Below are 25,717 nucleotides of genomic sequence, written 5' to 3' on the forward strand. Positions count from 1 at the left end.
AAAAAACGAAATTGTATATAATACTTTGGAGACTCTAGCTTGAAAGGTGTAGGAGATATAATTTTTTAAGTGATCTTCGATAAGGTTTTTTATCGATAAAAAAGTATCGGAATGAGTTATCGTTTTTTAGTGATAAACTCGATATGCGCGCGATATATACGGACATTTAAAAAAAAGTTGAAGTCTCTAGCTCTTATATCTTCTGAAATCGACGCGTTCATACATACGGACGGACGGACGGACGGACGGACGGACAGACAGACGGACAGGGCCAAATCGACTCAGCTTGTCGCCCTGATCAGGAATATATATACTTTGTGGGGTCTGCCACGCCTCCTTCTGCCTGTTACATACTTTTAACAAAACCATTATACCCTAATTTCCCATTTTCAATGGGTTCAGGGTATAAAAATTATACCCTGATTTCCCATTTTCAATGGGTTCAGGGTATAAAAATATGGTAGAATTGGAAAAATAGCTACATTTTCAGATCGATTTGCTACGCCCTTAGTGGGCGTAGACATACAATTTTTTATTAATAGAATTATAACATTAGTTTACATGCAAAATTTAACGTTCTAGCTTTAAAGCTCTAGGAGATATAGTTTTATCCTATTTACCCCGCCCTCAATAGTCGTAGATACATATATGTATCTACCATAGCTTTTAAATAAGTATGAAATTAATACAGCTTTTCAGCGATGAAGCAAGAAAAGTTAAAATTTAAGTTTGTTGATTTCGAATCATTTCGATCATTTCTGTCTTTCATAAAGAATTTAGTTTAAGAAAAACAAAATTTGTTGGTACACCAATTTTTCGAATATCGTTTTATAAACTCACATAAGAGCTAAGATCATTTTGCCGTCCCCAAATCATTGCGCCCATTTTATATTATGTATATATTCCTATTTGACATTGCTTTGCATCTATTGAAACAGTGAATTAGAAGAGAGAGAAATAGAGATAGAGAGTGAGAAAGAAATAAACAGAAAACTAATACACTCCTTTCGCCATTTCACTACGTGAATGAGCATTGGTACATATCTGTCTATTCAACTATGAGTATATGCATACATAGACACATGTCTACCAGTAAGTGATATTTTCATTATGGAAACATATGTACATATATGTGGATGGTTTTCTTTTGTACATTTAGATAAATATCAGTAAATAATAAAACGACACGAAACATTCAAATTTGCTGTACCAAAAACCAAACCAGAACTATTATGGTCAAAAATAAAATAACAATATTAAATTCATTTGCGAATAAATGGCCAAATGCTGTGCTTGGCTGAGTATCAGCAACATGTAATCGCCGGAGCCATTAAAAAACCAACTACTAAGTGGTGGAAAAAAGGTAGAATTAAATACCAAAACGAATCCAAAAGAACCAGTAAAACAATAAAATAAAATTCTCAATTCGAAGCTCGAAGATACCCTTTACCTCGTGATTAGCCGTGATTATGATCTACCCAATGAGAAGTAAAGTAGCTCCAAGTGCTTCTCAGTTTCTTTAATATGTATGGTATATATGTATGTATGAATATATGTAGTATGAATCGATAGGTCCCAACGACTAGAAAATAAATCTTAGAAGAATTTTCTGAATATTCAGAGTAGAAAAGGACTTCGCATTTCTTGAAATAGACTTTCAAACATGATTTATTATGATGTGTTGATGTAATATATTGAATAGCGTGAAAATGAGGTAATACTTGCAATTTAAGTCCACTGTATACATTATCCACTTATTGTTATTAAAACAAACAGCTAGCACTTAAAGATCCCTATCAGCAATTTAAGATATGCGAAAGAGGAAACACAAAGTATTCATAAAACTAATAGAAGCTAACATTTGAAGTCCATGCTAAATTTCCAAGCCATGATTTAAAGCTTGACCGAGTTGAAGGTTTTCTATAATAATTAAAGGCTATTATACTCATTCATAAGTGTAAGATGAGTATATTGGCTTCGTGCAATGTCTGTCTTGCTGTCTGCATAAATGCAATTCTTTTCGATTCCATTGAAGCTAGAGGCTTGAAATTTTGAGTTATGCTCGGATATACCCTCGAATTATAAGATGTATGAATTTTCACGCCCACTAGGGGCGTGGAAGGTAAGCTGTAGAGTTTTAAAGCTAGAGCGCTGAAATTTTGCATTGGAATTTATTTAACGATTCTATAAAAATCGATTTAAATGTCTACGCACCCTAGGGCGTGGAAAATCAGATCAGAATATATTTTGACTATGGGGACGTGGCATGGAATTTCATATATTTGGATCGTAAACATCCAAGTTTTATAAATGTTACTTTTGGCTTGTTCTAAGAACTAACGAAAATTCATATTTCTACGCCAACTGAAGGGCAAGTTGCGGGCGGAAAAAGCTTTATTCTCTACAGTACTTGTTTGGCCAAAAATTATAATAATAATTATGGGAAAAAGATTGTGAATGGGTATCCCGCAGTCGACATCTGCGATTATAACGTTCTTATTTGTTTTTAAATGCCCGCTTGTGAAAAACACAGATTTTTATGTAGAAAAGTTTCTCTTATAATTGATGTTTGATGGCATTTACACATGTAAGACGAGTGGCGAATTTTTGTGAAATCGAACAAAAGAATAGAATAGAATAGATGCAAAAGAATAGAAGCATTACTACATGTATTGTTAAAATTTTTCATTTTCCAAATTATGAGACAGTTGAATGGCAAAAACAATTGCGTTTTATATACATACATATGTATTTACATACATATACAGACAACTGCCAAATATCCGGACTTCGCTCCGTTGACCGTTACGTTAAAACTCATTTTTGCCCCATCTGCTCCGATAATTGGTAGTAGCTGATGTCATGTGCAGACTACTACAAAACAGTATGAAATTCAAAATATCACCTTGAAACTATTACATAAATTTATATTTACAATTTTTCCCAGTGCATTTGGATAAGACGAAATGCACATGTTTTGGGAGTTTCACTCTTAAGTCGGTGTGGCGGATCATTTGGTAGCACACAGCTTTTGTCAGTCAACAACGTACTGTAAAGTGCTGCACAGTACTCTAAACTGTTAACCCAAATTTAAACATATAACGTACTCTTTGAAAGAAATCTAAGCATTTCTATTGATTGAAGTAAATGATTCAGTCTAAAGGAAGGTCAGCAACTTACCTTCTGACAGCGATCCAAAGTCTGTTGATTAAATAAAATGAATTGACATCAGACGCTAATAAGCTGCGAATTACATTGCATATCAAAATAAGTATATACATATGTATATATTTGTGTTCTGTATAGGAGACAATTTGCGATGCCGTCTGTTAACAGATTTGTAGACAGGTCAAAAGAGGGCATGTGGGGACTAGGAGCAGCAAGACGAACGCCACTTAAGTATCATTATAAATGAATGATTTGCAATGCACAAGTCATGATTACAGTTATCCGCATGTATTAAACCGGTTTTATATAGCGTGCCGGAGCCGCCGTAACGTACGTAATTAAATTCAATCGTGTTGACACTAACAACAAACAGGCAAAAGTAGCAGTAGCCTCGGTTGCCTTATTTTATTGCTCTAGCAAATTGCGGTACTCGGCCAGCAACTGTTCCTCCTGCAACAACGGCAAATCCAGATAATCCTGATCAGCGTTAGTCAGGTCAGCATTCAGGCGCTTGAATGCCTGATATGCCTGCACCTCGGCCTTGGCCTTTTGCAACACGGCATCTATGAGGAAACTGGATGGTGCCCCCTCGGCTGCATGCGAAGTGGATGCTCCATTCAATTCGAAAGCCCCCCCGTTAGCAAGTTTTGTGACGCGCTCCACAGTTAGCAGCAGCTCCTCTTCGCTCTGGATGGCCTTGAGCAGAAAGTCCGTTGCCCTCTCCAAATTGTTTTCTGCGCTTTCGAGAGCAGCCCGAGCAGCTGGTTCTTTAAAGCCAAGCTGCAACAAGACAGCCAGCTGCACTCCGTCCACGCTTTGCGATTCAGGCAACGAAGCACGCAGCTCGGCGAAATTAGTTTGCAGCAGCTCCACCTATGGTGATTAAATATAAGCTGAGATATCGAATCTAAAGCTGAGGCAGCTGCTCACTTACTGCGCGTGTTACATCGTTTTCGGTTCGTCGCAGCGCTGCAGCCGCCACGCGCCGCTCGAAACCCATTTCGGTGAGAGTGCATACACTGCGAGGATTCACCCAGTCACTGTCCTGTGTCGCCTGCTTGGCATAACGTCGGTGCAAGGCCCGCTCCTCCTTCGATTGCTTGCGAGCGTCAGAAAGCTGCTGCTTGCGCTGTTGAATATACTGCACTGCTTGCTCCACGTTGCCCGAGCAGGAGCGCAAGGCGAGGCGTGCCTCACTCACCTCGAAACCCATCTCGACGAGCAGTAGCAACTGCTCGTCGTTGACCTTTAGCTCACTTAACACAACGCCAGCTGCCTCCAAGCGCTCGTAGGCGGCGTCTCGCTGATTCTGATGGTAAAGCACGACGCCCTGGAGCAGCTGTAGCCGCATGATGAGCGCGCGCTCTGGACAACCGCGACCCTTGAGCGCATAAAGACGCGCATAGTTCTCACCGTAGCTACGTTTGAAGCTACGCTCACAGATGCTCAAACGACGATCGGCATCGGGCAGCTGAGCGATATTCTTCAAGCACATATAGCACCAGACAATGTCCAAGTTGAGCAGTGCGTAATTATCCACAGACTCAAGGAACTTGGAATCACACGCACTGAACTGCTCATCCGCTTCTAGGAGCAACAGAAGCGCCTCCTCGTAGTCGTCGCGTTGCATTGCAGCGCGCGCCTTTTCGCAGTAGCCCAAACCTGTTAGCAAAGCGCGATTCTCGTTTGGCGGCAGAAACACCGGATTGCCATCCTGATCTTCCATCTGAAAGGAGGTTACATACATATGCGGCAAATGCAATGTCAGCTTGGCAACCTACCTCCATAAGCTGGCTTTGGGATGCCACCACCGCCTCTACATCCGCTTTGATCTTCCCGATTCTCTCATGCAAGGCGCCATTTTGGTCGTCCCGTTGCCCAATGATCACAATGAGCTGCTGATTGTTCTTCAGCTGCTGTGCAGCGAGCGTTGCATTCGGCGAGATGATGTGCCCCGCTGCAATGCACTTAACGTCATAGGGGTCGCCCAGCTCCAGCTTGGCCGCAATCAGCTGCTGCAGTTTGGAGCCCAGCTCGTTTAGGTCACATTTGATGTCTACTATGCTAGTGGTGCCATTGTGATTGCCCACGCGTCGCACCTTGAACGTGGCGAGACCCGTTTCGGTGAATTCTCGACGCGCTGCCAACTTACGCAGAGCGTTATCCTGCAGCTCGGTTATCACGTATTTGCATCTTAAGGCGTCGATTCCCAGGTCGACACTGAAGTCCTCGGCTAACCGCTGCGGGCAAAAGTTAAACATATCACCGTAATTTTGATTTGGATGGATGATGCACTTACTTCAATTGAGGCCTCAATACTGCCCAAGCCATCGGAATAGTATGGTTCCTCCCAAAGTTTGATGCCCTGGGACTGCAGGCGCGCTCGCACCTGGTTGAAGATGTTATCTATCTGTGACATCAAAACGTTCAAGCCTCAACTGCGTGCTGCAAGTAATGACAGTATTTCGCTATTTATAATAAAACTGTGAAATTAAAAGTAAATATGTGTGTGTAATCCCATGATTCTGTTAAACTGTGTACTAAGTCTTTTAACATTCATGTATTCTCAAGTCACGTCACAAAGGAAAGCGAAAACGCAACATCATTTGGAATTGCTCTCTATCACCACATATGTATATATTTATGTTTACCACCCACAAAAGTTAAGCATCTCTCACAAAATAGTGCGTATTATTGTTTTGATTCTATACCGATAGCTCTTTTATAGCGATAGCATGCATATTTTATCCGATATATCGATTGGGACGCAAACAGCATTTGTCAGTGAATGTAGATTTGTGGCGTTTGTACTCAAAATATAATGTGTCCACGCAACATAAATCTAATTAATGTACATACATGTACATTAAAAAACAATGATTATTCTTATTTTCATTATTTACCGATAGCTCTGCTGCAGCGATAGATGCACAATTTTATACGATACATCGATGAACACGCAAGCAATTTGTGACAGTGATTACGGATTTGCGGCGATTGTATTTAAAATATATTTTGCTCTTCTCAACACAAATATATATTTATGTCAGATTTGATAGATGTTTGGCTCAAAAGCAATAGTTATGTTTTCGGCTGTTCATGAGCAGTACATATGTATATTATTATGATTCTACTGATAAAATTCCATTATAGGCAATGTTTCTTTTAGACAAACGCTCAATCGAGTTTTAAGCGCGTCTGCAGTGTCACGCTTGGCCGAATGCAGGTAGGCTGTGCGCAGATGGCGCTGCTACTGCTGTCAAAGCTGTACACCTTATGGTGGTGTCTACAGTGTGCTGCAGCGTCCAAAAAGTTATTTATCAAACGCTGGCCGTGCCGGCAAGAACAGGCAGAATTATCAGTAAGATGTGCATGATGAAATAGAAAAATTATTGTGATTGAAGCCATAGCGGAAATCTAGAACTGAGAACTAGAACGTCTACCGATGCGCGCAAAATAGCTAGTGTCTAACATCGAAACGGAATGAAACCCAAGCAAAAGCCAACTGCTGCTACCGCTGCTGCTGTTTCTTCCACTGCGGTAACCGTTGCCGGCCTCAGTCGTCTGACATCCGTTAGGCAGCGAAGCAAAGAGGAAGAGACCAGATTAAGGCTGCGCCAGACGCAGCCGCAGCCGCTGCTGATATGTGAACGTGAAATGAAGCATGAGGCGGCTAGGAGAGAGAGGGAAGCGCAGGCACTCCAGAAACGCGATGTCCCACTAAGGCGTCCAATTGTAACACCAACCGCGCCGAAATCGAAACCGACAGCGAAGCCAGCGCCAAAACCACTGGCGAAGCCACCGGCGAAGCCGATGGTGAAGACCACGCCGACGACGAAGCAGACGCCGAAGTCGATACTGAAGCCGACGCCGAGGCCAATGCAGAAGCCGACGCAAGCGCCGAGGCTGACGACAACGATACAGGGCTCAACGCCCAAGCCCAGTTATGACAAAGGTAAACAGAAGGCTCCTGGAGAAGGCAACCAGGCAGGGTCCCAGCTCCACACACAAGCCGGTGGGGACGCTAACGTACCCATTGGACAACACACTGGCTCTGACTCTGACAAGGACTCAGACTCCGAGGATGAGGAGACAACAAAGCTGCGTCGGCAGCTGGAGCATTTTTCACAGCAGTCCAAGCTGGAATTCGAGCGAGAGTTTCGTCAGTGGTTGGCACAGGAGGGTATCGAGAATAGAATGCACACGCACCTGCGCACGGAGCTTATCAAAAGCTTCAATAGCAGCTCGCTTGGTAAGCAACGCACTCTGCGTGATTGCATATCTATTCCATATCATTCTCTCTCTATTCGTCAGGCAAGCTGCTGACTCGACTCTCGTCGACCTCCGCACAGGTGAGTCAGCAGCAGAACTTCCTGCTGATGTCGCCCTTAGGTTTGGCTCTGCACACGCTCGTTGCAGAGTTTCTCTATGAGCAGAATTGCCATTACACGCTCTCCGTTTACTGCAGCGAGATGCCGCACCGCCATGCACTGCCCGACTTTGACAACAGCGTCCAGTTTCGCTTTAGTGAGCAGGAGCGGCAGCAGCTGCTCTCTGCAGTGCTTGGCGAAACGCAGCGGGAGCCTCAGCCGCAGCTAGAGCTCGAGCAAACAGTGCATAAGACCTACGACATAACGCAACAGTCGCTGCTGCTCGCCCTGGTTCAGACCTTGATAAGTGTGCGCCGTACGGTTGTTCAACAGGTCAACGAGTCCACGATGACACCAACGGCAGGCCAATTGGAGGAAGGCACGCAAACAGAGCCGGTAGCATGTTTCTCGAACAGCCCGGATGTGGACACCACTGGGCTGTACCAGGCCGAGGAGCTGATTGTGGCTGCCGATGGACGCACTGTCTTCATTGGAGAGCGCGTCTCACAATCGCTGAATGGCGTGGACGAGGAACTGTCGGACTTAATGCACTTTATCAATGAGCTCTGCAAATCCTGTGTGCCGCCCATCGAGGTCATCTCCAGAAAGGCGTTTGACCAGTTGCTGAAGAAGGAAATGCTGGAACGTCAGCGCCTCCAGGGTATTGGACAAATACTGGGGGTCGGGGAGATGGCCGTAAAGCTGCCCGAGCTCCCAGAGCAGCCGGAACAGGAAGAGCTAGAGCCGGATGAGGACAAAAACACAGTGCAGTCCCCGGTTGGCCCCATTCAACTGCCGGCAGACTTGCCCTCTGTGCCAAAGCTGCCGCAATTACATGTGGAGCAGGTGGGTAGCCTGGCGACGGTGCAGTTGATTTTGCAAAAATACCAACAGCAGGCACCTCAGGACTCCAGCACCCAGGACTGCATTCACACAAAACTAGATAGGCTTGGGGCAATGGTAGGTGAGCTCGCGAGCTGTGTGCAGTCGCTGAGTAATGTTCTCAACCTGGCCATGGAGCAGGAGTATACCGTGGGCAGGCGCAAGGGCTTCCAGCAGGGCTATCGCGAGGGTTTCTCCCATGGGCACTACATGGGCGTCCAGGAGGGTATGAAGTGGCAGCGTCAACAGAGACTGAAGGACAGATCGTCCCAAACCAAAAAAGCGCCACCACCGCGCAGAGTGCACACAAGTGCCACTCAAACGGAAAGCGCACAGCAACGGCACGCAGCTACCAGTCCGAGGCGCAGAGCGCAGAGAGACTCTCGGGATGTCGCTAGCCAAACAGCTGCAAGTCCTCCCGAAACAGCTGTGGCTTCACGCAGCTACGAGCAGTGGATCTATGAGATGCTACACAGTCGCAGCGGTATGATCTTCCTGGAACGCGTCGAGCTGTCGCTGAACAAGGCACTGGAGCAGCAGAAGCACCGTCTGGATGAGCTCTTCGAAGTAAAGATGCGGCATCATGCGGAGCTGACGCGCCTCAGTCGCAGGCAAAACTCCTGGCGTGTGCGTACTCCTCCTATGCCAATATCTTGTATACCTAATTTTACTTAATTTCATTACAGACGCTCTGCCGACATGTCGAGCGCGACTCACAGTCTACGGAAGCACGTGAGCTTGTGCAAAAGATATTCCGCCTGCTCGAGCGCTACGAGATGCATCATCGGCTGATTGCGGAGAAGATACAGCAAACGGAACTAGCCGCCGAGCAAACGGCACGCATTCAACCCGTTTGGACTGATGAAGAAGCCAGTGTGCACAGCCGTCCTGCTGCGTCCACGACTAATTCGCATCCTGCGCCACCGGCTGGATCTGTCTCTGCACCGCCTCTTCATAATCTACTAGACTTGACTGTTGATGATACTGCTGCTCCTACTGTCGCTACTGCACCTGCTGCTCCTACTGCTGCTGCTGCTTCAACTTCTTCTGTACCTGTCTCAGCTCCTGCTCATCCAGGGAAACCCCAACAGAACAGTGTTGCCACCAACACCTGTACCCAAAGCAGGACACACAAATCCGACGCCAGACCACAAGATATCTCTAGTTTCAATGAGGCACTACTTAGCGCCAAGTAAGTTGATCCCATTTCGTGTAAGTTCTTATTGACTCTGACTCCCATCCATAAAGAAATCGCATGCTGCAGCTGGAGCAAGAGAGCGATCTGCTGGAGCAGAGTTTCCTGGATTATTTGGAGCGTGCGCGTGTCCAGAAACAGAAGATCAACATACGTGCCAGCTGTGCCAGTGAGCGCCAGCAGATCCATCACACCTTGGAAAACATTCGCGAGTGGCAGCGACGCATTCGCTGTGACGATGTCAACCTGACTGTAGCGTTGCCATCGGCACCTTCGCCCATCACCAGCAGCTCAGAAGTGGACCAGGAGAACTATCAGTTCACCAATGCCATTGCCGTGGCCAGGCGTAAGCTCTTCTCAGAGCTTCAGTCAACTTCAGGAACAGCAACAGGAGCAAGGACGTCAGCAGCACCAGCATCAATAATGTGTCCGGAGCTGGATCTGGAAGCATCAGCGCTGGCGAATGAACGAACAACTATAGCTGACCAGGTGCAGAACGAGACGCAGCATCTGATGAACCGCGTAGAGGCGACACTAGCGCGAGTCTGCAAGCCCGGCAGCCTGCAGCTGTTAACCGCCGAAGAACAGCTCGGCAAAGCACTGGGGACAGATCTAGTCAGCAGCAGCAGCAGCAGCACGCTCACCTCTCTGGCAGATGCGAACGCCAATCGAGGCGACGGGCCGGTGACACCGCCTGCCAGACGCAAATTGCAGCGCTCCATGGCTAGATTGCATCAGCTGTTTGGTGCTCAGGTAGTAGCACAAAGCCCAGCCAAGTTCGATGACTTGCCTTTGACCAAAATGAAGACAATAACACGTCCTTGGAGTGCGCCCACAAGTATATTGAACACCAGCTGCACAGCCACTGCTTTGGCCCATCGACCTCATACTGCGCCCAGCTGCCGAACGGAGCTGCCTGCAGCCACGACTGCCGGAACCAATCTTTTGGGGCTGTTGGACGCAATCAGCGATGTTGGCAACACGACGACCAACTCAAGCAGCCTGGCCAGTAGCCCGGACACCCCCCCCATAGCCATGCGGGAGGTGTACGCCCAGCTGGTAAGCAGCATCTCATCCGCATCGCACGCGTCATCCAGCTCGCCGCCGTCGCATAGTCCTGAGTTCTGGAGACGCATGAATCTGTGATGAAATGTAGACGTTTGCTTTGGTAGACATGTTTGTGGTATTGGAATCCGGCAATCGCGTCTAACAAAGCAATCGTCCCCAGTCCCATTCTCCTCTAACCCAATGAAGACTGAGGCAATCGTAGATACATATACATTTACATATATATATATATATATATATATATATATATATATATATATATATATATATATAATATATATATATAATATATATATATATATCTTTATTTATATGACAATATCTACATACATATATTTATGCATATAGTTTATATTCATGATGAAATTTTTAAATTACAGCAGTATTATCTGTCTTAATATACATACATTTAATAGGGAACCGATTAAAAGTCGAAGATAAAATATGATGGCAGAAATTGAGCACTTACAAATGTTATTACATAGGATAATGTTGACATTATATATATGTGTATAATATGAATAAAATATATAAAGAGGAATCGGCAGATGAATATAATTATTTTTATACCCTGAACCCATTGAAAATGGGAAATCAGGGTATAATGGTTTTGCTGAAATATATGTAACAGGTAGAAGGAGGCGTGGCAGACTACATGAAGTATATATTCTTGATCAGGGCGACGAGCTGAGCCATTTCGGCCCTGTCCGTCCGTCTGTCCGTAGGTTTGAACGCGTCGATTTTAGAAGATATAAGAGCTAGAGACTTCAATTTTTCAAAATGCGCGCATATCGAGCCTATCACTAAAAATCGATAGCTTGTCCCGTTTGTTGTCGAGAAAAGAAAATCTTATCGAAAATCAATTTTAAAATTGTATCTCCTACATCTTTAAAGCTAGAGTCTCCAAAATAAAATGAATTTTATACAATTTCGATTTTTGTTAGACCTTTCTTACTTGTTTACTTGTTAGTTATTAGTCTACTCGTGTAATTATTATTCATGAAGTGCTTGAAAGACAGATTCATATGTACATATGTATGTCTTGCAATCGTTTCTATGTCATCTAGTGCAATTGGGGAAACCATGCTTAAGAGCTATTCATGTTACTCAACTTTTCATTTAACAGTCAACATTGAGATTTAGACACAACAAAATTGATTTAGAAGGTTTGGCCGTGACTGGGACCACATAGAAATCGGTCTAAACCGCAGTGCCATTGATGATGTCGTATTGCTCCCGCTTCTGCGGCATGCCTGTTCCACCGAAGAGGGTGGCATGGGAGTGTCTGCGCTCGCGCTCCATCTCGTCCAGATCGAAGGCTTCCGAAGCGGCACAGCTGGCCTGGCTGGCCCGGCGCTGGGCATCGTCGAAGGCGTAGGCGCGCTGAAACTTGGGCGGATGCGGTCCGGCGATGCTGCTGGAAAGCGGTACAGCAATAGCCGGAGCGTAAAGTGGCTGAGGCATTGGATAGCCGTTGGCATAATTGGATGGTGAGGACGGTATAGCCGAGGGCCACTGCACTGCCGACTGCGGCTGCGGTTGTGCTTGCGGCTGTGGCTGCGCCTGCTGCTGCTGCTGTTGTGACTGCGGATTGATCTGAGCCTCATCAACGGGCCGGGGCAGCGTCAGCGTGGACAGATAACGATTCTGCTGATGCAGTTGCTGCTGGTGCTGCTGCATCAGCTGCGAGAAGCGCAGCTGGCTGGCGCTGTAACTGCTCTGCAGGGAGCCCAGGCTGTCCTGACTGCCAGCTGTCTGGCGCAGGAAGCAGCGTGGCAGCGTCCGACTCTGACCATGCTCCGATGCGAGACGTGGCTGTGTCATCCAGGGCCACACCTCTGTTTGCGGCATGTGCAGCGACATATTCGAGTTCAGTTTGCGCAACTGCTGCGTCGGCATCAACGGCGGCAGCAAAGGCTCCACACACATGGACACTCGCCGAGGCATCACTAGCTGAGCGTGATCTGCATATAAAATTAACAGACATTACAAGCAATACCTTATAGAAACTAATAGTAGTCCATCCAACCTTAGGTGCGGATTCACTCAACCCCTTACACTTAAAGACTACATATGTATGTATTTTCTCATCCCGGTGACGTTCTTTGGCATTGGCTGGCGAAAGCATCGCATACTAACTCTAATGAGCTATAAGTTTTCGACAGTGACTTCGTGTCATAATTCTTAGTTATAGTCGAGAGGCTTTTCAGGTTATTCCACCTAGCCTCTTAATTTCGTTCTTTTATTGGATACATATACATACATATTTGCCTAGAACTGACTCACTCAACCAATTCTGTGTGGTACTAGCAAATACTACATATTGAAAAGTAGTCTTCTAAATGAACACCCTGGGCCTGCCCTTGCCCACGGTTACAGGGATATAGGCAAATAATAATAGCCCTGATCTACTAATGAAGCTTTCCGAGTTATTTGTTATCATTTAGTTCATTATGGCTCTAATGATATATAGATTATTTTAGATAAGATATCTTGTTAATTTACCGCCGACTATATAGAGATGTTCTTCGTCCAAGGTGGGGCCAGAGCGAAACTGTCGAAATCCATGATCATCGCCGTCGGTGTCATCTTCATCATGTTGGCTCCTTTGGGCCTCTTCGTAGCCACGCCGTGGGGGCTGTGGCTGTTGGAGCGGGGGTGCATCGTCAGGATCTTCGCTGGGTATATAGTATATATTCTTTGGCTTGGCGCGCATGCTAGCTCGCTTGCAGAACTCCTGGAACAGCTCGTCCTTAGTCTTGCGCAGGCCGCGCTTCAGCCCGCACAGCCGCGCCGTTTGCTCCTCTCCGTCGTCGCGCTGTTCTGTGCGAGTATTGGTGGCCATGTTGCGCAGCTGCTTGCGCTTCAGTTGGACCGCCGTTGGCGCTGTGTAGATATCTGTGGTGGTCGACACCGAGCGCGTTAGCGGAAACTCCTGTGGCAAATCGGCAAACGTAGCGGTAGGCGGTGGTGGTTGTGGGGCTGGGGCCGTTGCTGGTGTTGGCTCTAGGCACAGCTCGTTCAATGACTTGGCAAAGCTGCGAGAGTGCAAATTGCACTTGGAGACCGCCGGCTTCTCAAAGTAGAAGCTGCAGGGAGTCACCCACTGCTAATTAGAATTTCGTGTAAGCCATTGGCCATTGGCCTCTACTTACCGCCGATCCAGATCGTTGTGTAGATAAAGATTTATATTGGAGCCGCCCCCGTTGGCGCTCGGATGCTTGAGGCACGCATAGCCTGCGGGCAGTGTCTGCGTCTGGCTGGGTCCACGTCTCGCATCATGCACCTGGTGCAATCGCGCATTGCTCGACCGCTGTAACACCGGTCGCACCTGCTGCTGCTGACCAACTCGATATTGCGACTCCCGCACCGACACTGGTATCGTCTCCTGGCCGGCAGCTGTCGTTGTTGCCGTGTTCGACTGGTGATAGCGCTTGTACGAGTGGTTAAGCACATTCTCATCCTGGTCTCCCTTGGTGGTGGAATGTATGTTGGTCAAACTAAAGCAGGGTAGTCGCTGCTTGAAAAAGAGTAACACAAACTGTGAGCGCAGAGAATATGCAGTAAGCAATGCTCTATCGGGCAGTTACCGCTGACTTTTTATAACCTGAACCCATTGAAAATGGGAAAAATCTATAACTGCTCCCGATATTTTATTATCGATCAAAAACCTTATCGAAAGCTGGTTATATAATTATATCTTCTACACCTTTAGAGCTAGAGCTTCCAAATTTTAAATGTAGACTTATGTGTATTTTATATAATTTCCATTTTTGTTAAAATTTACCCCCACCCCTAAATTCACCCCCTCTCCCTCACTTTTGTAAAAGGCGTATTTCAAGTACTAGAACTTGTGCTTTGGAATGTACACACATTTAAACATTATGTTTACGTTCTGAAAGTTTCATTAGGATCGTACGTCTAGAAATTAAATTATTCAACAAATAAATTCGTATTATGTATGTATGTATATTGCCTACAATGCAGCGCAGCCCAAGCGCAGTCGCTGCTTACTGCATAATACGTGCGTGTGTATGTACATACATATGTATGTGTGCCTAAAAGAAGTGCAGAGTGAGTAGAATATCAGATTGGAGGGTTCAGGGTATCTCCCAGTCGAGCAGTCTCGACTAGAGTTTTCTTACTTGTTATACCCTGAACCCATTGAAAATGGGAAATCAGGGCAATCGTTTTGTGAAAAGTATGTAACAGGCAGAAGGAATCATCGCAGGCCCCCTTAACTAGGTACATATATTCTTAATCAGCACGACGAGCTGAGTCGGTATAGCCCTGTTCTTCTGTCTTTCCGTCCGTATGAGTGCGTCGATCTCAGAAGTTGTAAGAGCTAGAGAGCTGAAATTTGGCATGCATACTCGTGTGTACATATGTATGTATGTACACATGTATGTACGCAGTACAAGCTTATCACATTTTTCGATAACTCATTCGATAACTTTTTTATCGTGAATAATCGAAAAATCGATATAGTTTTTTTCATCCTAATTTGAGTGCTATTTGACCTGGAGACTTCAGATTTACTGTGCCATATGGATACAGATTAAGATTTTGGATACCACGCCCCCTTCGCCCCCAATTTCAAGTTCTAGAGATTTGTGCTTGAGAATGTACACACATTTTGACCATGTGATTACGTTCTGAAAGTTTTATTAAAATTATACGTCTAGAAACTAGATTATTCAACAAATATTCTCTAATATTGCCCTCACTGCAGCGCAGTCCAAGCGCAATCGCTGCTTACTTCGCAGTTAGCACGCAGTTAGCAGTTAGCGTACGTGAGGATGTATGTGTATGTATGTGTGCATAAAAGATGTGCAGAATGTTAAGAATATCAGATTTATCATTAGAAGGTTTAGTTGTCCCGCTAGAGATGCACATTGGTTATGATTGATGGTATGATTAACAACATTGAAATGGTCAGAGAGCTTTGAGAAGCAGTCGGAGTACTATTTGTCGGTGGTGGCTCGCACAAACGGAAATGTCGTTAGTTCTTGCTCCCACACCCCCATCCCTTGCTCCTCCCTTTGCCCTTCCCTATCCCATTTCCGCTGAGGATGCTGGGACTGGTAGGCGTTTATACTTACGCTGTAGTAGTTCATCTCGTGCATGTTGATGAAGAGAAATATGTTTAGCACTCCGACGAACTCGGTGGCAATGAACCCAAAGACGAACAGGAAGAAGCTCTGGCCATAGCTCACCTTGAAGAGCGCTGGCTGTAGGGTGGATCGCGAACGCAGCTTGGATCCAATCTCTGCCTTCAGTATAGATATGTAAGCAATCAAGCCGATGAGCATGATCAGACCTATAGAATAATATGACATTTAAATTTAACTTTTAACACTTGCAAGAACATCTACTAACAAGCACTTCCAAGACCAATTCCTTACTTTATAAATAAGCATGACTTACCGCTGACGATAAATAGTATTCCGGAACTGAAATAGTATATGTATTTCCGATGCGTACAAGTTGGTATCATAAAGATAAGAAAGCTGATGACCAACAGAATGCCGGCACCCAGAAATATTGGACAGCACCGTGTAACCGTATCTACAAAAACCATGAAATAAGTTCCAACAAATTTTTCGTTTCCGGGGGAAAAAATGATATGGATTGCTAATGTACATATATACATATAGGATAAGATTAAAAAGATATCCTATTGTGAATATATCTACATATGTATCTGCACAGACATATACATATATATGATAAGTGACTGAATATGCTTATAGTACTCTAGTATTCTTCAAGAACTCAATTATGATCTTGCACAAACAGATTAGATCATTGAAACTTGAACTGTAACTCAATAGATTTGTAGATCCCCATGCATCTCAGGTGATTTTGAGCTCATAGACAGACTATTCATTATTAAATATAAACTTAATCTGCAGTTTACAATCAAGTCGGATGGCAGTATAGTTAACTGTGAATATTTATTTTTTTATACACCGAATCTATTGAAAATGGGAAATCATCACTAATGGCTTTGTTGAAATGTATGTAACAGACAGAAGGAGTCCTGGCAGACCCCACAAAGTATATATATTCTTGATCAGGGCGACGAGCTAAATCGATCGCATATCGAGTTTATCACTAAAAAACGATAACTCATCCCGTTATTTTGTTATCGAAAATCAGTTATAAAATTATATCTCCTACATTTTTAAAGCTAAAGTCAAATTTGAAACCAATATTAAGATGCAGTTTATACAATTTCGATTTTTGTTCAAATATACCCCCACCCCTATATCCACCCCTCACTCTTATATTTGTAAAAGGCGTATTTAAAATAGTAGAGACTTAAGTTTCAGAATATACACACATTTAAGCATTATGATTACGTTCTGAAAGTTTCATTGAGATTGTACGTCTAGACTTTAACTACTTCAACCAATCGCCCAGGCGCAGTCGCCTGTATATGTGTGTGCGTGTGTGTGTGCGTGCGTGCGTCTGTGTGTGTGTGTGAGCTATTATTGAATCGTAGTCGAGCAGTCTCGACTAGAGCTTTCTTACTTGAGTCCAACTTGAACAATTTTATTATTATTATCATTATTTTATTATCATGATGTCCTATCTTTGGCAGCACTCATAACGTCAAGTTATTTGGGTATGTAGATAACTAATATGCCCTTTTCATACATTTGCTTACCTTGCCTAGCCATGAGTAGAACGTACAAAACCAATTGGAAACACGGGGAAGACGCCTCACCCAATGAGGTCCCAGTCAAGAATCTGGCATGAACGAACAGACGCACTTCGTGTGGTCCACCTACTGTTGCATGCCACATAAACAGAGTTTGATTGTGCTTCGTTGTAGCAACCGCAAAGCCAATTTTCACCAAAAAGTCAAAAGTCTGATTTTCGGCCCGCGGCCTTTACTCCAAAAAAAGGGAGAATAATAGAAAATAATGTGAAATGGGAAAATGATGTGAGCTTTTCCGTCTAATAGTTTGTTTTTATCGCCAGCGGCGCATTTTAAATTAGTCAGAATTTCCTTTATGGCAACAGTAGCAGCAACAGAGACAAATCGAATAAACTGAAATCGAAAAGTAAATAATAATGAAATGGAAATGGACACAAAAACGAAATCGAAATGAACACATGGACAAGGATGTAATACAACGTCAATGCCAGCAAACAGATAGTATTCGAGGCAGCCCCCAAATATCGACCTAAATGCAATTAGTCAGCCGTCCGGGTGCTGTTAAAGGGCAAAAGGGCACTTGTAACTGATATTTTCATGTACACAAATCAATTATTTTTAATCAAATTTGCTGGCTATGAAACGCTGCTGCTATACCTCAATTAAATATGTGTTCAATTAACAAGCAGTCAAACGGAATTTTCTACAGCCTTTTGGCTTCAGATCGAATGCAAGCTCTACCCGCATGATGCACAATATGGCATCTGCAATAATCAGTAGCCAATATGAGTCCGTAGGTATGATATGTATGTATTTATATAAAGTAGTAGTAGTAAAGTAGTGCCAAACTATTTATACATATTTGATAAACATTTACTTACAGGGGATGGCAGACGTTGAATCGTGCGGATCTGGTTGATAGTCCTCATCAGGGAAGTAATCAATTTTAATGCAATTGAATGAGTCCATTTCAAGTCCTGTGAAAATTAATACACATCAGATCTCCAATAGCAGCAGTGATAATAAGATCCGTAATTATGGCCAATGGAATACCTTCGTTGCGAGATACATACATATTCTGTGCTCAAGATTGTCTAAAAATGTACTATTTTATTATTACTTCTATAAATCATGCCTGACTATCAAAAGTAATTGGTGTCTTTTGTGCAAGGCGATATTCGAATTATATATTGTATATGTATATATTTGATTCCCCTGTAATTTACAGCGTCTGGAGAGCTACGTGGCATGCATGAGAGACACCTATTGGATTGGTTTTTGGCAGCCGACAGATGGCGCTTAATTGGAGGCAGCTGTCTGACTTATTTGTTTGCTCGATTGACTAACTGACTGACTGACTGACTGACTGACTAGCTGACGTCGCTTGATTGACTGCAGTGCTGTTTGTGTGTGCCGTTCATTTAGCATTGACAGTACAAATCGCGTGGGCCACATGACGTATACGCAATGTCATCGCCTTTCACATTTATACTAATTTAGTGTCCACCACCCTCATACCCCATTCCCTACTGACCATTTCACTCACCTGGCAGAGTTGTGCACAAAATCCAAAGACTGGATTTGGTATACTTTGTCACATAGGCGCCATCGTCCAGTGCATTAAAGTTGGCCGTCCCATTGTAGTTAACATTGGGCAGCTTCTCCTCGGTGAACAGCCACTGGGGACCGGCCAGGGCGGCGATAACGATAGCCACCGAAATGCTGTAATAGATGCCAAATTAACTATGTTGCAGTTTATGCATGCGCCAAATGAATGCGAAAGGCCTCGCCAACACATACATATACATATATATATACGCATACAGAGAGAGAGCCTAATGTGAATGACTGCGTGTGTGTGTGCCTTTGTGCTTCCTTGTTTGACTGCTGATTCAAAAATGTGATATCTGTGTCGTTAGCAGCATCGTATGCTAAGTAAGGGCGCCCGCCGAAGCACAACCGAAAATTTAGCTGCTCACAAAAGAACAGGCCAACATCTAATTTCATGAAATTGTGAAGCCCAGAAGAAGCTGAGCTAGAAGACAGCCCGAATGGAAACTGAATCCAATTTTCTGTCGACGAGATTTTTGAAAATACTTGAAGTGTATTAGGGCTGACCAAATATGAGCATTACCAAACAATAACAGCAATAGCATGAAATCCACTCAAAATGTGTATTTGCGTCTGATCACATTTGTCAGGCAAATTTTTCCAAATTTCCAAACGGACTTCAGCTAGAGGATCTTTAACTGAAATGAATTACTCAGCTTAGGAGCAAATAACCCGCAAATCTCTCAGTAAAGAGCTCCGGATCACGTAAATGCCTTGCAAGGTGATTAGAATGACTGCGCATTTTTCTTGGCTACCAAATTATGTTGGCCTGCGTAGCTAAAGAGCTTTACTTTCCTTTGTTATTTCATGGCCTTAAAAGTTTTCTTTGTTTGCACTCATTACTTTTGAGTGTAGAGTTAAATATATTTAAATGAAGTCCCCTGTTAACCCTTTAATACTTTGTTGTATGATGCACAGACATTCGTCTTTCAATTAATAGAAAAAGAACTCTTTCTCTCTCTTTATCTTTCTCTCTTTCTGGGTCTTTCCATCTCTTTCTCTCTTATCCTCCCATTCACTGTCTATGCATTAACAGCCAGGTAATTCCATTCAAATGAATTCAATTTGATTTGCAGATGGAGTAGCAAGGTGGTTTCTTTACCCCAAAGCTGTTCGTAATGTTGGAAAATTGCGAAATTTCACTCCATAGAAATATTGTATACATTTCCTTTGAAAGTTCGTAATCTATTAACAGGCGGCGATTGGTAATTGCATTTGCAGACAACTGAAGTGATTCCTTTCATCTCTTCGACTCTGCCATTGTTTCATCCTGTCTCTCTCTCTCTCTCTCTCTCTTACTCTCTCTGCCTGCGTAAGCGAGCACTACGTGACTTGTCATTGGTATTGCTCAATACGTTATAAATGAATGCAAGAAAATGATTAAACAATAATAAATTGCCTGGGAACACCTCGACTAGCAGATACCATGTAAGCAGCAGCTGCATCTGAAGCTGCTTATTTTCAATGAATATCTGAAATTATTTGTATAACGGAAAGAAAAGAAAGTGCAATAACATACACCAAAATGTTATTCTTCTTGTTAAACTTGATCTCATTCTCACATGGGACATTAATCATTTATGCAGTAGAGCCCGACTATAACGACTCCGCTTATAGCGCCTGCAAAGATTATTGCGACGACTATTTGGGTCCCCAGACAACCTTATATAAGCAAATATATATACGCTTAAAACTGAAGAACTGAAAATACCAGAAAATAAGAAACCGAAAAGGTGAGCAAGAGAAAAGTTAATGGCATAAAAACTGCGCACAAATATCGGATGAAAGTGGGCCAGAAGGAAGGGCCGACGGATTGGGGGACAGGCGGACGAGCGGCCAGAAGGAATGTATGTGACTAATACATAGAAATGTGAGCCATTATGTCTGCGCCATGACAGTCAAATTAAGAATTTTGGCTTTCTCGCGGGCTCCGAGACTCATATACATGGATGCCTCGCTTCACCTCGCTGCGAATACTTTCGGTGGGCCTTATAGTTGTTGTGATTGACTTTTTTACACATCTTGCAGATGTGTGCATGTGTGCACAGATATAATGTGATATTTAAGAAGAGATGAGGTAGCTCTTCAATCAGTGGGTCGCAGCCTTAGAAGTTCTTTAATGGCCCAGGCTTTGCTTATATTTAAATATTACATATATAGATATGTAGAAAAGTATGTGCATGCATATACATACAATGTGTGTATTCGTGTTGAATCACGTATGTATTGCCATCTGTCATTTGCCAACCAATTGCTGGAGCATCGACTTCACTCAGCCACTCACCCACACCCACAACCACTGCCACAACCACTGCCAAGGGACGCGACTTATATTTTGCACGTAGTACATATTTCCACGTGCTGAGCTACACTCAACAACAACAACAAGAACAACAACAACAGCATCAGCAGCAGTAGCAGCAGCAGTAATAGCAATCAGGATGAATAGTAGACATAGAAGAGCAGAGCTCAGAAGCAGGACACACGAAGGACATCAGCTGCGTTGTCAGTATAGGAAGCGGTCGCAGCCACAGCCAAGTCGTTCGCCTCCTGCTCTGCTGCTGCCGACAAATAATTGTGTTAGCGACACAAATCACTGCAAAGTGGGCTTAATTTGTTCGCAAACTATTTGCAGTCAGTGTGTCCACAGTGCTCAGTTGCCTTCACTCGGCTTTAAGGAAGTCTGTTCGCTCCTCGCCCCACACACAGTTCGCATTTAGGATCAACAATTTTTGATCTTTATTTCGAAAAGTTTGAAACTCAACTCGGCCACGCGCCTTCAACGAGACGACAATCTCAATTTGCATTTCGGATTCCAAAACTCGCACTCGCACAATTCTTACAATATTTGCCATACTTTGTGAAGTATTCCCTTTTAAAGAATCTTAAGCCTTCCACACAAAAACTGTCTTCCAAATAAACAACCGTGACGGGGCAAAAATTAGGCAGAGGAGTTCGGAAATTGAATGAAAAGTTACAATTGTTTTGATACCCTAAACTCATTGAAAATCTGAGCCTGGTGCACGATGCTTATGCTCAAAGGCTTAACAGCTCGGTACAGTAAGTCTAAAAGACTCCATATATGTATATACAAAGATATATGTATATTATTATACATATACATACATATTGAGTGTGTAATCCACCAGCTGTTGTGCAAAGATATTAAGTCGGGCGTTACCGACTGCAGAATACTCATTCGCATCCCATCAGCAATTTAGTAGCTAAGGTTTGAGTTTCTAACTCGAATACTGTAGAAAATGCAGCTTAGACACCTTATTTTTGGTCAGTTCTTAGAACGAGCCAACGGTAACCTAACTGCAAATTTTAGATGCTTATACTCAAAAAGTTTGAAAATTAGAGGGTATTTTTTGATATGCCACACCCCTAAAAAGGCGTAAAAATTATTTATGGGTTGAAGCTTCTATAATATTTATAGAATCATAACATTAGCTTACGTGCAATATTTCAGCGTGCTAGCTCTAGAGATACAGCTTTCTCCGATTTTCGACGCCCCCAGTGGGCGTAGATATAACCGCCATAGCTCGTGATCTTTGACGGTCGACACGGATCTACATTCCAAATTTATAGCTTTATAGCTCATTAACTAATATGAATTCTGGTATATCGGAAAATGCATTTTTCGATTTGCCACACCCCCCTTGGGCGGATCGGGAAAGTCTTAACACAGTCTCGTTTCACTTTCGTAAATCAGTATAATAAAATCAATACTAAGCCAAGTAAGTGTGCTCTGGTCGAGACGGCTAGGATACCCTGAACCCTCCAAGCTAATATTCTAATCATTCTGCATTTCTTTTATTCACACATACAAAATCACATACCCCCATACATCCACACGCACTTTTAAGAACTAACTAACTTTGCAGAGGGCAGCGACTGCCCTTGGACTGCAGTGTGGGCGAAATTATGAGAATTTATTTATTGAAGAATTTCTCTTGTAGGTTATCTCCATGAAACCAGAACGTGATCAAAGCACACTTGAAATTTGAGGCGAAGGGGAGCGGTATCCAAAAACTGTATATAACAATATATGTATAAATTATTCAAATTTTGTTAAAAACAAGTAAGAACGTTGCAGTCGTTGCGTTACGGACTGCGGAATACTCATTCGCACCCCATCAGCAATTTAGTAGCCAAGTTTAGCTCTAATACTGTAGAAAGTTCAGTTTTTCTCGATTTGCCACGCCCCATCTGAGCGTAGACACTTAATTTTTGGCCAGCTAAAATTTAAAATCATACTACATATGGTATACATGATGGCAAAACAGAAATAGGTTCAGAAGCGAAACTAAATTAAACTAACTGCTGAGAATTCTAACACTTCATGCGTAATGTGATTCTAAGAATATGCTAGAATAAGTTTGAATGTATGTGTGCACACCAACATATGTATATATACTGGCATCTGACCTTCACTGGGGACTCTGGTGTATTTGGAGCCGGTATCCAAAATATGACAATAACCGAAATTTTATAAAATGCATTTGAATATATATTTAAAATTTATAGACTTTACCGCTAAAGATGTAGGAGATATAATATTATAACAGATTTTCGATAAGGCTTTTAATCGATACAAAATAAAGGGATGAGTTATCGATTTTTGGCGATAAACTCGATATGCGCGCTCTATGTACGGACAGTTTTAAAAGATTTGAAGTTTCTAGCTCATATTTGAAATCGACGCGTTCAAGCATACGGACAGACAGACGGAAGGACGGACATACAGACAGACAGAGCTATATCAACTCAGCTCGTCGCCCTGATCAAGAGTATATGTATATACTTTGTGGGATCTGCCACGCCTCCTTCGGCCTGTTACATACCTTTAACAAAGCCATTATACCCAGATTTCCCATTTTTAATGGGTTCAGGGTATAATTAAATTAACTTATAATGGCAGGAAACAGTTTTATTTTTTTTACATAATTAGGAACCAGATTAAAGTATGCAAAATATATATGAATTTTTATATATTTGTATACATATAAAATACATATTCAGTCATTCATTATAGATCTTCGAAGGCCACAAATATAAATGGTAATTAAAATAATAAAACTCTCGCATGCCTCCAGCTGTTGATCGCAAAGGGCGTCAAAAGAGTGACATTCTCGAGCTTGTCGGAACATGATCGGTATGGCACTCACCTGGCCGCAACAGGTGTCAGTAGCCACAGGTAACCGTCTCTGACGCTGGACATGCTCGTGAATCCAGGCTGGGCTTCCAGAGCGGTACCAGCACCTTCAGGCGACGGTGATGCCCACTGCTGTTCGACAGGTTTGCAGTAGACTTGACGGTGCTGGTGTGGTGGGTGCTGCTGTTGCTGTCGTTTGTCATTATTGCTGCTGCTGCTGGTCGGGCAGATGTTGTTGTTGCGACTCAAATTGTTGAGCTGCAAATCGCTGAAGCTGCCAGCTAGCGACTGAAAGCCCGTCGCTGGAATGCTGCCAGAAATCGTATTGATGACGCCTGTCTGCAGGTGCTTGTGCGAATCCTGCTGTGTCTGCTGCTGCTGTTGTTCTTGTTGCGTGCGTCGCAGACCGCCGCGGGGCAACGTTGCGTACGGCGATTGCTGTTGCTGCATCAATTGATGCGTCTGCTCAATGGATGCGCTGGTGGTTAGCTGATGCTTAGCAAGCTGATGTTGCGGTTGTGGGTCCAACTGTGCTACTTGCTGCTGCTCATAGCTGTTGCTTTTCACATACTTGATATTGGGGCCCATTTTCAAATGCTGCTGCTGCTGCATATTATTACTGCCGGGCGTGGCAGCAGCGCCCATGCTATTGATGCTGTGCGATGAGGCAACACGAAACACATTTGGCACCGCTGGATGATCACGCATATTTTCACCTGTTTGACTTTCCACCAAAAAAAATATAATCAAGTTAAAAAAATTAAACGAAATAATTTTAGGCACACAATGCTAAATGTTTGCAACTAATCTCGAATGCGCGCCAAAAAACAGAGGCAAACGAAAACAAAAAGTCACTTTGACGTCTGAACTCGTCGCTGCTCCCGTCGGCGTGCGGAGCGCTGGACAGCTGGTCAATGACTGAATGAGTGTGAAGCCAAGTGGCAATGGCAATAGCAGCAGAAGATACTCCTGGCTGAGCAGGACTCGGCTAAGGGCGCACGAGCGCCAGCCGAGTCTACTTGGTTGGCCAGACGACACGGACGGCTTTTACCTCATGTTATACGCAGCTCAAAAGCGATTATAAAACACACCAGCAGAGCAGCAGCCGCAACAGCAGCAGCCGCAACAGCAGCAGCAGCAGCAGCAGCAGCAGCAGCAGCAGCAGCAGCAGCAGCAGCAGCAGCAGCAACAACAACTACAACTACAACAGCAGCAGCAACATCTGCAGCAGCAGAAAGCAGCAATCGTTTGCAACTTCCGTTGTTAGCTTCCGGCCGCTTTGGGATCTATTTATAAATACATACATATGTGAATGTGTGTGTGTGTGTGTTTGTTTGTGTGTGTGTGTGTGTGTGTGTGTGTGTGTGTGTGTGTGTGTGTTTGTTTGTGTGTGTGTGTGTGTGTGTGTGTGTGTGTGTGTGTGTGTGTGTGTGTGTGTGTGTGTGTGTGTGTGTGTGTGTGTGTGTGTGTGTGTGTGTGTGTGTGTGTGTGTGTGTGTGTGTGTGTGTGTGTGTGTGTGTGTGTGTGTGTGTGTGTGTGTGTGTGTGTGTGTGTTTTTTTTTTTATATTCGTTTATTAACAATTTTAATATTACAAGG

At 43.7% G+C, this 25,717-nt stretch overlaps 3 protein-coding genes and 2 long non-coding RNA genes across 5 annotated transcripts in view; 2 read left to right on the top strand and 3 right to left on the bottom strand.

Annotated features, from left to right (window-relative positions):
• The window catches only part of LOC149090818 (uncharacterized), a 128,119-nt gene that overhangs the window by 97,300 nt on the left and 5,102 nt on the right, over positions 1-25,717 (top strand). The gene's annotated exons all lie outside the window — the stretch shown is intronic.
• Positions 1-25,717, bottom strand: part of LOC149090821 (uncharacterized) — a 113,354-nt gene that overhangs the window by 31,001 nt on the left and 56,636 nt on the right. The window lies entirely within an intron of this gene.
• On the bottom strand, positions 3,441-5,823 carry LOC108655473 (NEDD8 ultimate buster 1). Its single transcript, XM_018107195.3, has 4 exons — positions 5,468-5,823; positions 4,950-5,408; positions 4,103-4,894; positions 3,441-4,041 (listed from the first exon to the last, which is right to left on the bottom strand). Exons 1-4 carry the CDS (start codon positions 5,585-5,587, stop codon positions 3,574-3,576), a joined length of 1,839 nt encoding a protein of 612 aa, XP_017962684.1. The 5' UTR covers positions 5,588-5,823; the 3' UTR covers positions 3,441-3,573.
• Positions 6,301-10,884, top strand: unc (uncoordinated). The gene is made up of 4 exons (XM_018107218.3): positions 6,301-7,420; positions 7,483-9,047; positions 9,107-9,612; positions 9,669-10,884. The coding sequence occupies exons 1-4, from the start codon at positions 6,652-6,654 to the stop codon at positions 10,759-10,761; spliced, it is 3,933 nt and encodes a 1,310-aa protein (XP_017962707.1). The 5' UTR covers positions 6,301-6,651; the 3' UTR covers positions 10,762-10,884.
• On the bottom strand, positions 11,861-24,841 carry stg1 (stargazin-like protein). Its single transcript, XM_089264623.1, has 8 exons — positions 24,133-24,841; positions 18,897-19,072; positions 18,232-18,327; positions 16,111-16,251; positions 15,786-16,003; positions 13,839-14,200; positions 13,189-13,772; positions 11,861-12,647 (listed from the first exon to the last, which is right to left on the bottom strand). The coding sequence occupies exons 1-8, from the start codon at positions 24,825-24,827 to the stop codon at positions 11,884-11,886; spliced, it is 3,036 nt and encodes a 1,011-aa protein (XP_089120749.1). The 5' UTR covers positions 24,828-24,841; the 3' UTR covers positions 11,861-11,883.

This window comes from Drosophila navojoa, chromosome X (assembly GCF_054131105.1).
Source record: "Drosophila navojoa isolate 15081-1374.11 chromosome X, UAZ_NAV_1.0, whole genome shotgun sequence".
NCBI classification, from domain to species: domain Eukaryota; kingdom Metazoa; phylum Arthropoda; class Insecta; order Diptera; family Drosophilidae; genus Drosophila; species Drosophila navojoa.